The following is a 13,570-nucleotide window of genomic DNA, read 5'->3' as shown; positions in this document are numbered from 1 at the left end:
AGCCCGCCACAAGGAAGCTACGGGCGCCAGAAAGTTCTCCGGCGCCCGGCGACAGATCAGGTCTATGGTTCTGTCGCAAAACCACAATTCGGCTGCAGAGGACAGGGAGAACGGCACATCGTAACACCGACACTCCTCTTCCTCTGCAGCCCCACCAACGCCGCTACAGCGGAACGGCACCGCCAAGTTCGCAGGGGATAGGGCGAGTGGCGATCGTAATACCATCACGCGTCTTCCCCTGCGATCCCACCTCGGCCGCCGAGGATAGGAAGAACGGCTCACCGCAATACCGACACTCCTCTTCCTCGACGGTCCACCTCCAACGCGTCACAAGCGGGCTTAACAAGCCCACTTGGAGCGTCCTCCTCGGGCCAGCCCGACCCTCAAACAGGCCGGCCCTGGTTGCCTCTTCGCTTCACCGTGGGTGACCAAGCCACGGTTACTAAGCCCCTCCACCACGACAAGGTGAGCAACCCGCGGGGGGTCCAGTTAAGAACCTAACCTAACCTGACCACACAGCGTCTTTACGAGCAACGTGCCCTGTTTATATAGTTGGTCAACCAAATCTTGTCAGTATAAAAAGGCGGCAAATTTAAAAAATGTAGGCGCGAAGGGTTATCGTCCCATAGAAAATTTGACTTTCGCGCCTTTTTCCACTGACAAGATTTGCTTGACCAAGTATTAATCTTTAAATTTTGCAATAACATTAAGACTTCCCCTTGGCTCCACCATTTAAAAAAATAACAAAAACTGAATTATAATAAAATCATTTAACTATAGAACTTGGCCATGAAATTACACGAGAATCAGTTGAGATCGACCTGTAGAGGAAAACACCAGCCTACCAACATACGATAACGATCAAACGGTCAATTATATGAACAAAAGTTTTCGTATGCACCCTGAATAGGTATTTTGGTAAAATAGACATAAAACATGGTAAATATTGAATGTTGGTTTCTTTTTTTTCTGTTTTTCTTTCACTAATAAAGTGCCGACTAATCGGCCATTTTTGCCGACTAGTCGCCGACTAATCGCCGACTACTAATGTGGCCGGATAGTCGGCTTTCCCGACTAGTCGGCGACTAGTCGGTACATCCCTAATAGTTAACATTTTCATTGTATTTCTAAGAACAATATATCTCAATATACTTCTTGTCCTATGCCATGGGAGCATGGGACCAACTCCGAAATCGCGAAAAAAAATTTGGCTGTTTCATACATTTTGGCTGGTCCATTTTCTATGGGAGGGTAATTTTTTTTCGCGATTTCGTGGTTGGTCCCATAGTAAAAGTTGCTCAGTATAGCTGGTTTGTTAGTGCACACCGTTGTATGGGGACCTTGCACTTTGAGCGAAAAAAAGTAGCACTTATTTTATGACAAATCTGAAATAGATTATTTACGTAAAATATATTTTTTTGCTATGGGCTACCGTTTACGAGTTATTTACGAAAAACTAAAAAAAAAATAAACGATTGTAGAACAAATTATAAGTAACCTTCCCACCTTCATATGAGATCACTCTGACCCACGCTTAATATTATTTTTTATCTCCCATTTATCAACATTTTTTTATAATAAACTATATATTTTATTAAACGTAATAAGTGTAGCTTTACGACTATATTTTTTGTTTTGAGATTCCTGCAACACTTCAAAAAAAATTGGAAATTATAAAAAAATCAAAAGTACGTTTTTTAGTCTTTTCTACTTTATTCTTTTTTTTTTGTTAGAAAGTGCATTGTTTTTGTTCTAAAAACAGATTCCTCGTCCTTAATTTATCGGAAAATGATATATTACATGCCCTAATAGGTATAGTTTTAGAGAAATGTTGCTCCAAGTGAAGCGCGGCAGCGTCGTACTTCCCCCCCTCCCCCCCCACTAAATGAGAGGTGGCTCTCGACGGCTCCCGGTCTGTATCTGCTCAAGACCAGCTAAGAATCAACTGTGCCAAGTTTCAGCGCATAGTCTCAAAATGCAAGGTGTCGTGCACTAACAAACCAGCTAGTATACCTTATCCCAAAACCTCCTTGGCACCGGGAATGCAGTTATTTTTTAGTCACCCCGTATATTATTATTTTTATACCACGTCGGTGGCACACAAGCATACAGTCCACCTGATGGTAAGCAGTCACCGTAGCCTATAGACGCATGCAACTCCAGAGGTGTTGTTAAATGCGCGTTGCCGACCCTTTAAATATAATTTATATCGGCTCCAAAACACCTGTAGGCGTTACATAAAATTATATATTTTTGAGTATTGTAACTACTTTAAATTGTCCCCAACTGTACAAACATACCATACCTATAGTTTACAGTTTAATTCCGTTAAGATAATGTTAAGTATACGAATGTGTTTATAAATTATGATTAAAGATGGAGATACAGTTACATAATAAATATAATAATTGAGTCAGTTGCATAAGAATCACAAGAACAGCAACATCGTGGTAAGTTATTTATTAATATTGTACTTATATATAACTTAATTAATATAATTGTAGGCATGTGAACTTGTCTGTATTTATATATGCCGAATAAAAAAAATGCGTGAGTGTCGTGAAACACTCGGTTGGAAAGAAGTTAAGAAAGGGTCGTGACGGAAAACTCTTACACTTTTTTTCGCCTAGCCCCCATCCGCCAAGTGCGATAGGGAACTTCGTTCCAAAACATTTAAAATACTATTTTAGATACGAGTAGGTTTATTCTTCTTTCTATAGCAAATTAACTACATATTTGTTTTATTTAATGCTTAAGCAGTTAAATCTCTGGAATTGTACTGCTTATTCATACTCTTTGGGTATTTATTGTCATTGTAAACGTAAGGAACTTTATAAATTGTCATGATTAAATTGATTATGCCATACTGTATGGCTGTATGCGTTCCTTCCCCAATATCGAATTCTCAACCCACAGTGCAAAGGGAAATTATCGAGTAATACGATACTTCCTTACGACAGGGCGATTTTATTATGAACACGCTAATATTCTACTAAAACTAAGTACCTACATCATTTGAAATACTTTGTAAATTTAATATGAAGATGATATATGTCGTCCGTTTTTGCATGTTTAACCTTTAGCCCCCATAAATTAAAATTTTCCATGACAAATATACCATTAAAATTTGTCTAAATGAAGATACGGAATACAACGGGAGGGGTGACCTTTTTATAGATTAAGTAATTATATCATATAATATTATGATGTTAACAGGCAATTAAAAACATCCTCTATCTTTACAGCAACCGCAAGTTACATCACCGACTTGAGGTTATAATATATGTACATACATATATTATAACCTCAATTTTCCCTCATTTCAGCTCAATCATGCCAGAGGTACGCGTAGAAGAGGTATCGAGGTTTATGCGAGAGTGCTTCCAAGCTACTGGAGTGCCAGAGAATGAGGCGAAGGAGCATACAGATTTATTGCTACAAGCGGACTTTACGGGACATTACAGCCATGGACTGAATAGAGTTGGTAAGCTATTAATGCTCTCGCTTTTTAGTCAGTCTAACCTGCAAAGGTAAATTCAAGCAAAAATGTCTTTCAACCTAAAAAGGTTCATGGCTCCTCCAGATTCACTTTCTCTGAAAATTACATAATTATCTATGCATCTAATGTTAACAATAATCTAAAATGACAAAAAGCCTCACTTTTAAATTGATTTCTTGCAGAATTCTACGTCAACGATCTAATATCAGGAGCGACTGACCCAAAAGGCAAGCCGGTAGTTCTAAAAGAGAATGCTTGCACAGCGTGGGTGGACGGCGGCAATGCACTCGGAGCTACTGTTGGCAACTTCAGCATGGATCTGGCCATCAAGAAAGCCAAGGAGACTGGTGTAGGATGGGTGGCTACTAAAGGTAAAGAATAAATAAATATTATCGACCTAATACCACAGTAAGCTCAATAGGGCTTGTGTTATGTGTACTAGTATGGGTACGACAAAGACGATAGATGACATTAACTTCAAAGTCAAAAACTCGGGATTGAAATCGCTGAAGTCCTTAGAGAAAGGCTTCAAGACTGCTAATTAAGTTTTTGGCAGTCGTCGTAACGTCTACGACTACAAAAGCGGTACGACTTTTCAAAAATTCTGTTCACTGAGCCATGCTGTGCAGTAGCACCTTAATCCCTTTTGAATAATCATATAAATACTTACTTAAAGCAAATCTTGTCAGTAGAAAAAGGCGGCAAATTTAAAAAATGTAGGCGCGAAGGGTTATCGTCCCATAGAAAATTTGAATTTCGCGCCTTTTTCTACTGACAAGATTTGCTTGACCAACTATATGTAATCTGGCTATTCTTTCATTTTATATTTCAGGATCTACCCACTTCGGTATGGCCGGTTGGTGGGCTCAAAAAGCAGAGAAGCACGGCTTGATTGGTATGGCTTTCACCAACACGTCTCCTCTCCTAGTACCTACAAGGGCCAAAGACGTGAGTAGAAATTCACAAAATTATTATCAAAAATTAGCTAAGTTTTGTTCAGACTGATGATCGAATCTACAAGGAATTTTGGATCTACTACTTATACAGGAAACCATAAATAACAACCATCAAAGACCTCACTAAACATATGCCTATTATGAATGAAGTACATATCTTAGAGGGTTGGGGCACCCAAGGTTCTTTCGGAATACTGTAGATTTGGACAGGGAGTGGTAGATAGCTTTGAAAATAGTTATCCCTATTCAACCATTTGCCGTACGTGTTTTTCAAAAGGGGTAAAAATTTAAGAGGTTTGCTAAGTTTTATAGGGGAGGGGATAGTATTATTGGCTCTTCCATACCTTCGCCAAGCTCTAACAGAGAAAATGATATGCTTAACTTGTTCGTAATTTCAGGGCGCTCTTGGCACGAACCCAATAGCGTTGGCAGCGCTGGCCAGCGGCGGAGACTCCATACTTGTTGACTTGTCTACAACAGCTGTTGCTCTGGGAAAGGTAATTTGGAAATTTATATTTTTGACTTATTCCTACTTTTTAGATACATGGCACACCAAGAATAAGCGGGCATCTCGCTCGTTTCTTCCCAGAACGTGCAAAATTTAGAATGAGTTACCAGAGGTTTTCCTTTGCGTTACGATATGGGGTTCTTCAAGAAGCGGGTATTCAGTATACCCAAGTGTCGGTAACGTATAAGTGGCTCTTCCGATGTTGCTTATGTCCATGGGCGACGGTGACCGCTTCGGCTCGTCTGCGCGTCACATTAAAAAAGTCCTAATATGACCTACGTGCATATTCTAGCTAATCTAGCTAAAGAAGTGAAAGGGTGTGTGTCAAGCCGTGCATTGACCTCGGAAGGGTGAAGGGACGGGGCTACGGGGGTCACTGTACGAATTCTCGGAGTTCAAGTGAATAGTGTAGGTCACTGAGGGAAGCAATATGTAGGTAGGTACTAAGTACTGGTTGTAGTTACCTTTAGTAGGTACCTTTCTATGTAACTTATGTATCGACTTTAAGCTAATAAATAATCGTTATGGATTAATAATTGGAGATAACGACATATAGCGAGTGAACGGAATGATGAGAACCGATCAATTGGAATTATCTTCAGAATATAAATTTGTAACTAAGTGGTAATGGTAATAGAATCTCACAATGCGCATAATATATTATTATATACGTGACTAACTCTTCTACAATTTAATTAATTTGCACACACCTATATATTTTTAATTATAAAAATTTCAGGTAGAGATGAAGATACACGAAGGAAAACCGTTGCCTGATGGCTGGGCAATGGATCAGGACGGGAAACCGACACGCGATCCTAAAGTGGTAAGTGTTTTAAATAATAATATTATTTTCCCTAGCAACAAGAAAAAATAAGTAGGCAGTAAAGTCGATACCAACGCTGTCTGGAGACAAAAGTACCGCAGCGTCTACACACGCGTTCGCGAAGTGAAGTGGTGCGGCGCGGGTGAATGAATCCTTTGATATATACCTATGGACGGTGTCCTGAGGGCCTACCACGAACCACGTTCAACGTGTTGCCTCTTTGTCGCACTAGTAAATTCGTACGTAAGTGTGACAAGGAGGCAACACGTCGAACGTGGCTCGCGGTAAGCCCTCTGCGTGGCGTGACCGATCTCGTTGCGAATCCGAAGCGAGGCGACGAGGTTTTCGTGGGACTACTTAATTATGTCACGTAATTTTTTAATGCCACTCGAAGAAACGAAAGCTTTATCTTGTCACTATCACGCGATAACCGCGCGGTCTGCGTTAACTCTGCCGATACACCTAGCTGTAGTATGTGGTCCTGGGGCCTTATTCGATATGCCACTTTTGACGCCGCATGTTGAACTTCCGTTGAATCGAATCATTACTTGTCAAAATTTGACATTAGCAATCCACAGTTAGGTGACAACCAAACCAAACTAAACCTTAAAGTAATAACAAAACAAAGTTGTTTTTTGTTAAATTATTGGTTGTGCCAAATGAACTATCCGCACTTGATGAACTTCAACTGTTGAATTGAAGTTGACGCGAAATCCTACAGTACGGTTACCATCAGTTTGTCACTGACATAAACGCCGTCGAGAACGTAATTTACTTTCTATACATCCCGTTTGCACTAATATGCGAGTGCGAGCGAGATGTATAGAAAGTAAATTACGTTCTCGACGGCGTTTATGTCAGAGACAAACTGATGGTAACCGTACTGTTGTACATGTCGAATAGGGTCCCTGTAGGCTTAGCACAGGAGTGCCGAGACAGTATCTCGCGCGCAAGATACAGCCACCCCACACTAGCGGCTCCCGAGCGTCGGCGGCGAGCGAAGATTGCGTTGCGGCGCAGTTGGCACAACTGCGCAGCAACGCAATCTTCCATAGCGCTGACTAGACGCTGACGCTGAAAACACGCTAGTGTAGGGTAACCCATAGACTTCCCGTCTACCCGAGCACGGCGCTCCTGTGATAACTAATGTAGCTACTGTGATTTTTCAGGGTTTTGAATCAGGCCACCTATACCCACTAGGTGGCGAGGAGAAGACGGGTGGCTACAAAGGATACTGCCTCAGCGCCATGAATGAGGTGTTCTGCAGCTCGCTTTCAGGTAACGTAACTCCACCTCCTATTATTTTTTGAGTTAAAGTGGCATCTTTAAGAGGAAAGTAGACTATTACGCTTCTCCGTACCAACGTTCCATTTTCCTCCCAGGCTATTCACATTATAGAAAATATATTTCTCAATTTGAATTGGATTATTGCTATTGAAGAGTCATTAGGTAAGTCGTTTTTGAGGGGTGTTATAAGTTTGACCCAGTTTAACCGCTAAGTGTGTGTGTCTGTCTGTGCCACCGTAGCTCATAAACGGGCGAACCTATTTTATCAAAATCAGTTCATTCGTTTTATTGCGTTGGGGGTTATAACATTTTAAATGTTTATAATTAAACGCTGCCTTCAAAAATGTTTTAGGAGCCAAGGCGAGCCACGAACGCCCGTGGGGTGGCACCAACCCTGAAGACCCACCCAACTTGGGGCAGATGTTCGTGGCCATAGACCCGGGGTGCTTCGCCCCCGGCTTCGGAGACCGCCTCGCGGACTGTCTGAGCCACTGGAGGAATTTGTCACCGGTAACGATTTTATTATTATTATTTTTAAATAAGTAAGGAATTGATTTTTTTTATAAATATTTAACTATTGGAAATGACTGTTCAGTCAGAATCAATAGTAGCGGATAAAGCAACGCGCCAAAAATATCTGCTACCCAGAAATACTTTAGCAAATATAGTTTAGTTTATTTATCTGAACTATACAATTTTCACACAGGTAAAATATACATATTACATTTCAGCTAAGCATGTTCGTTCAATATACTTGGAATATCAGCCTTGGGACAGCAAAAAATGTTCATTTGAAATTTGACCCTTAAGTATATGATAGCATTAATAACTGTGGAAGTATTATTTTAAACGTCATAATTTCATAGAATTTAAAAATATCGCATCTTTGTGATCTTACGTAAGAACTATGAAAACCCCCTCCCTCCCCCTTGTAAGAAAAAATAAGATATGTTCGACCCCCCTCCCCCCCTAAATCGTCTTAAGTAATAAATGAATGGCGCCCTAGGGGTCTGATCGTCTGTCAATTTTAGGTACACTTCTTTACCCGGCACATGAAAATTTAGGCAAACTATTAGCATGGTAACTTGTTTTAGTCTTACCTTTTAGTAAGGTAAACGTACTAGTGCTCGACATGCTAATGCCCAATAGATGACACCTTGCTGTCACCTCTATTGACAATGACTTAACTTTCAAGATGACATGTACTGAGACCGCGTCAAGCACCAGTACGTTTACCTTACCATTTTTAATCAATATCGGGTCTTTATGTTTGTTTTTTTTCTAGGTCGATCCTTCACTGCCAGTGCTGGCTCCCGGAGACAAGGAGCGTGCTCATTTGGAACAAACGAAGAAGAGAGGGACGATTGTCTATGAACCGAAACAAATCGAGACCTGTGCGTCTCTCGCTAAACGGCTAGGCGTTAAACCTATACAGACTTTGTAATTTATTTACCTTATTTTTTTTATTATATTATACAATTTGTTAAAACTGTTTTATTGTGTACGTGAAGTCTCTTAGGGCCACTTGCACCATCCCACTAACCCGGGGTTATCCCGTTAAATCGTTATCCCAGTGTCAAATTGTACTGGTAACCATGGTAACTCCAGGTTTAATCAGTTAACCCGGGTTAGTGGGATGGTGCAAGTGGCGCTTACTCTATTGGGCCAGCTGGGAACTGTAACCCAAGCCTTCTCGCGCATAGGGTTACCAGATACAAATTTAGAATTTCCTGACAAAATTCCTGATTTCCGAATATTTTTCCTGACATTCATATAGCCGCGTTTTATTAATTTAAGTTTTAATAAATTTAATTTATTATTTGTATTAATTTAAGTTAATAAAAAGGTACTTATAAAAAAGTCTTTCAATTCAAAAAAATCCTGACATTTTCGTGTTCCGTCCCCATTCCTGACAAAAGGCCAGAATTCCTGACATGTCAGGAAAATTCCTGTCATCTGGTAACCCTACTCGCGCATGAGAGGAGGCCTGTGCTCAGCAGTGGGACATGTAAAGGGGCCCACAGATTACCAGTTCACCCGACGATATCAGCCTGTCAGTTGTTCGGATCTGTCAAATTTTGCGTTTGACTGACAGGCTGATATCGTCTGGCGAACTGGTAATCAATGGGCCCCTTAAGACTGAATTTTAATGGGCTGAATTGTTTTGTGTAAAAAAGTAAAGACATTTATTTATTGCCGACTCTACTTATTCCCAGAATTAAACTCGTCATAACGAATCATATGAGTCCAATCTCGAGGGGTCTATTGTACACTATAATATACCACGAGAAGTTTGACTCAACATCTAGTTATAATTTTAAAACATATTGGACTAAGCGCCACATGCACTATTCCACCAACCCGGGGTTAACCGCTTAAACCTTGAGTTGCCATTGTTACCAGTACAATTTGACACTGGGTAACGGTTTAACCGCTTAACCCCGGGATAGTGGAATGGTGCAAGTGGGCTTTATTGTTTTTATTATATTATGCAATTTGTTAAAGCTGTTTTATTGTGTACGTGAAGTCTCCAACCCGCATTGGCCCAGCGTGGAGACTATAACTCAAGCCTTTCCTGTAATATTTGGAATCCTGATGTTAGGTGCTGGGAACTGAAATACGTAGTGTGATTTCATTGCTTGTTTCGTATGTTTAGGCGCTTTAATTATACGTTATAAGTAACGATCATTTGTTTTTTTATTAAAATGTCTACGAGTTGGTAGAAAAATCATCAAGAATACATCTATAACATTATAGCAGTCAAGCAGTTACACATCCTAAAAAATACTTCAGTACCTACTTAACCTCTTGGGGTTCAATGTCCTAATAGGTACAAATTACCTCCAATGAAATTTAAATCTTAATTATTAGTGGAATAGTGCTGCTTATGTTTTGTTTCGTTCGATTTAAAACAAAACAAATTCAACTCTATTTTCTTATACCTACCTTTGATTCAAATTCGATTGGCAATTTTCCTTTTATGGTGGACTGCTAGAGGTTATAGTAGGTATACTTAAACGTAAAAAATCATTATCAATTAAGTACCTACTTCTGTGGACATTTTACATAGTATTTGGTATAAGTTATGTATTGGTATAAGTTTATAAATACCTTGAGTAAAAATTATACTTGTTTTCGGGTTTTTTTTCTATAAACCCAACTTTAACAAATTTTTATAAAATGTCTGCATATAAACTAAAAATTTTCGTTAGCCCCCTCTTAATTCATAAACGTGCAAAGTTACACCTAGATACTGATGCAAAGACTGAGTTTATGGCAATTTTAGCGCATAAATATCGTGAAATGTAGACCGAGCGGAACCGGTCGCCAATGCATTCTGAGGGCTTACCGCGTAAACCGAAATTCGCAAATTGCGAGGATCTTTCTCTTTTACGTAAAGGCGTAATTAGAGTGACAAAGAAAGATGCCCGCAATTTGCGAACTTCGATTTTAGCGGTAATAGCCCTGAGCGGCAGCGTATCCCATGAGTTTCACGAACACGAAGAGTCTTCTGGTCACGTCGGTGTATAGTGACATTAGTGACCTCTTCGTGCAGGATAATCATAATCACAAGACACACCAAATCGATCTCTTTATGTTTAATTATGGACTTGGAAATACGAGGAAAACTCACAGAATATTTTTATACTTATATTAGTTATGTAAAATGAATTTGTGGCATATTTTTTAACGATTATGACATTCCCGAGGTATCTCGGGAATGTCATAATCGTAAAATATTTCAAAGAGATACTATAGTATCTTTTTTTGATATAGATATTTAATTATGAAGCACTCCATTAGTATTTGACACTGTCTTTATCGATTTTCTTAGAAGTCTGTAGTGTTCGTTTTCCACATTCATTGTGTAGGTATTTATGTACCTTATACTTCATATCTGTATGACTGACAAATCTCGACTCAAAAAATTTCAAGTCAGTACAAAGTTAGCTTAAACCGGCTTAAATTAAAAAAAAAAACAAGCGAACACGTTGTCATGACACATTCTGCCATAGCCATAACCAACACCAGCGGCGTAAAAATAATTGAAACTACGCGTCTTTACCTACAATTAGCGAGGAGGCAGATGTGCACACGAGATAATTTAGGTACGAATGAATATGAATGAACTGCAGGTGCACATTTCTTGGAAATTGCTTCTACAGTTGCCAGATCTATCGGAGCGGTCAAGGTGCTCAAAAATTTCTGAACATGAACTGTACCGTCTTGATCATAGAGGCCTTTCTCAGATATTTTTGAACATCTTGGGCGCTCCGAAATATATGGCGACTGTATTATCGTTCACACTTTCAACTGATAATAATCCTTATTAATAAGTCTTAAGGTCCATCGAGTGTCAGTTAAAAGTATAGTGTAAAAACGCATTGCAAAGATTTTTATGGTAAATTGATCTCGGATTCTCGGTTATGCAGTCAAGACTATGTGAAATATGTGTAAATATAAGAAATACCTATGTATATGATATGCTATAAACCTATCAAAAAAAGAGGACTGAGGTATGTTTTTTTTCACATTGATTTAACTTGATGACCTAGGTATCACGGTTTTACACGAGGTATTGATCATGTTAATCTAAAATTCTCAATTTATGATTTATGTTCTGTTTTCACTGCTTACCAAGTTCATGTATTATTTAAATTTTACTATAACTTTAAAAAAATTTAAGTGACTATCATGACAGAAATTCGTATGTTTGTTTATAATATTAACTCAAAATGATCAGTCTATCTTCATAATTATGTCTGCGCTGCTTGTAGACTCTGTGCGGAAAGAGAAGAGTCATAGAATGTATGGGGATGGGGCCCAATACATTCCACGACTCTTCTCTTTCCGAACGGACTATAGATAAAATATTTAATTCAACGTCGTGAAGTACCTTGTACATATGTACACATTAAGTAACACTGACTTTGTTGATAAGAGGTCAAAGTTGTCACTTACAAAACAAAAGGTTATCCATCCCACGCACACCGTGTAAATAAGTGCTAATCAGGAAGACTTTGGCATTGCTTGCAATCCTAAGCGCCACTTGCACCATCCCACTAACCCGGCGTTAACCGGTTAAACCGTTAAACCAATGTCAAATTGTACTGGTAACCATGGTAACTCCAGGTTTAACCGGCTAACCCCGGGTTAGTGAATGATGCAAGTGGGCCTAAAGATGTTAAAACCCAACTTTAGTCATACTTTAGTCAGGCGTGGCTCACTCCGCGATTTCGTCGCCTTGCTACAGGTAGCTAAAAGTACACCCTTTCCGCCCCAATTTTGGGGAAAGCCATAAGCCGCGCGTGGCGCTGTCGCCACCTAGCGGCCATATCTGTGCTGATCGTAACAGACGCGTTTTGTTAGAGAGTGAGTCTTCTGTACCTAGTACTATTATTAATTCTGTGCTTTAAGTAGTCCACAAAAACGAAAAGACATCTGCCTTATGTGTTTGTTGCATAACATCCTAACATTACAGGCAGAAATACGTTGACAAATAATTTTTAAGGGATATTTTTCTTACTTAGTTACACATCTTCAAGCAAAAAGTAAAGTAAACTTACATGTAAGATCGAAGGTGGAAATGGAAACTATTGGGACAGTGCCCGGTGACGTTCGCTTGCGCTTAGCCATCGAATCGCTTTGTGTCTCTCTATCACTCTTCCATAATAGTGTGACAGTGACAGTTGCGTTTTGTTCGCTACGGAGCGTTAGCGATTGGCATGTGTGTCAACAAGGGGCCTGCTCCGTCTTTCTGCGTACTAAGAAAATAGAGCGAGTAAAAGTTCTTGTAATTTTTTTCGTTCCAATTTTTTTCTATGACAATTTCTAGCAACACAAAATAGTACCAGACATAGATATACGTATATGCTGTACCGTCTTTACCATAAGGGCACACGGGGCCCGTGCCCAGGGCCCCCATCTTCAGGGGGCCCCGAAGGACCGACAGTAACAGTATATTTTGATTACTTATAATAAATAGAAGATCATAATAGAAAATGTTAGTTTAATTCACTTTCTTTAGTTTCCAAAAAGGGCCCCAAATTCTTATGTGCCCAAGGGCCCCAGCATAGTTTAAAACGGCCCTGCGTATATGATACTTGAATGTTCATGTCTTTCATGATTTTTTTATGTTATATACTTATTTTAAAACGAGTGCGTAACTACGATTGTATGGCGGTGGCCAGCGGGCGCAGCATGGTTCCATTTTTATCGCCTGTCACTATGCCCGTCACTTTCGCACTTACGTACTTGTTATAACGTGACAGACATGGGGACAAGAAAAATGCGAACGTGCTACCGCCGCAGGTTCGTTTGACTCAGAACTTAACGAATGCTTAGAGCTCACACAATAAATGCAAGTTAATATACGGGGAGCAGTACGCATGCAGTGTGATGAGGCCTTTAGTTGGCAGTAATTCAAAACGAGCCGGATTTCTCCGAGAGAAAGGTCCTTGGCGCTGGCGCCGTCGATCTGCAGTGTGTAGGAA

The 13,570-nt window shown here is 39.8% G+C and overlaps 1 protein-coding gene across 1 annotated transcript; it reads left to right on the top strand.

The window, feature by feature from the left end:
* Positions 1-2,428: 2,428 nt before the first annotated feature.
* Positions 2,429-8,565, top strand: LOC134797863 (uncharacterized oxidoreductase YjmC-like). The gene is made up of 9 exons (XM_063770214.1): positions 2,429-2,450; positions 3,327-3,484; positions 3,682-3,870; positions 4,332-4,447; positions 4,854-4,952; positions 5,703-5,789; positions 6,959-7,067; positions 7,429-7,586; positions 8,362-8,565. Exons 2-9 carry the CDS (start codon positions 3,334-3,336, stop codon positions 8,518-8,520), a joined length of 1,068 nt encoding a protein of 355 aa, XP_063626284.1. The 5' UTR covers positions 2,429-2,450; positions 3,327-3,333; the 3' UTR covers positions 8,521-8,565.
* The last annotated feature ends 5,005 nt before the right edge of the window (positions 8,566-13,570 follow it).

This window comes from Cydia splendana, chromosome 16 (genome assembly GCF_910591565.1).
Source record: "Cydia splendana chromosome 16, ilCydSple1.2, whole genome shotgun sequence".
NCBI classification, from domain to species: domain Eukaryota; kingdom Metazoa; phylum Arthropoda; class Insecta; order Lepidoptera; family Tortricidae; genus Cydia; species Cydia splendana.
The sequence above is the reverse complement of the archived record's forward strand: the minus strand, read 5'-3'. Positions and strand labels throughout refer to the sequence as shown.

What these genes read in the sequence shown, in the direction of transcription:
- LOC134797863 (XM_063770214.1), top strand. Translation starts at nt 3,334, where the DNA reads ATGCCAGAGGTACGCGTAGAAGAGGTATCGAGGTTTATGCGAGAGTGC. An exon ending in CGACACGCGATCCTAAAGTG is followed by an intron (nt 5,790 to 6,958) that starts GTAAGTGTTTTA and finishes GTGATTTTTCAG; the next exon opens with GGTTTTGAATCAGGCCACCT. An exon ending in ACTGGAGGAATTTGTCACCG is followed by an intron (nt 7,587 to 8,361) that starts GTAACGATTTTA and finishes TTTTTTTTCTAG; the next exon opens with GTCGATCCTTCACTGCCAGT.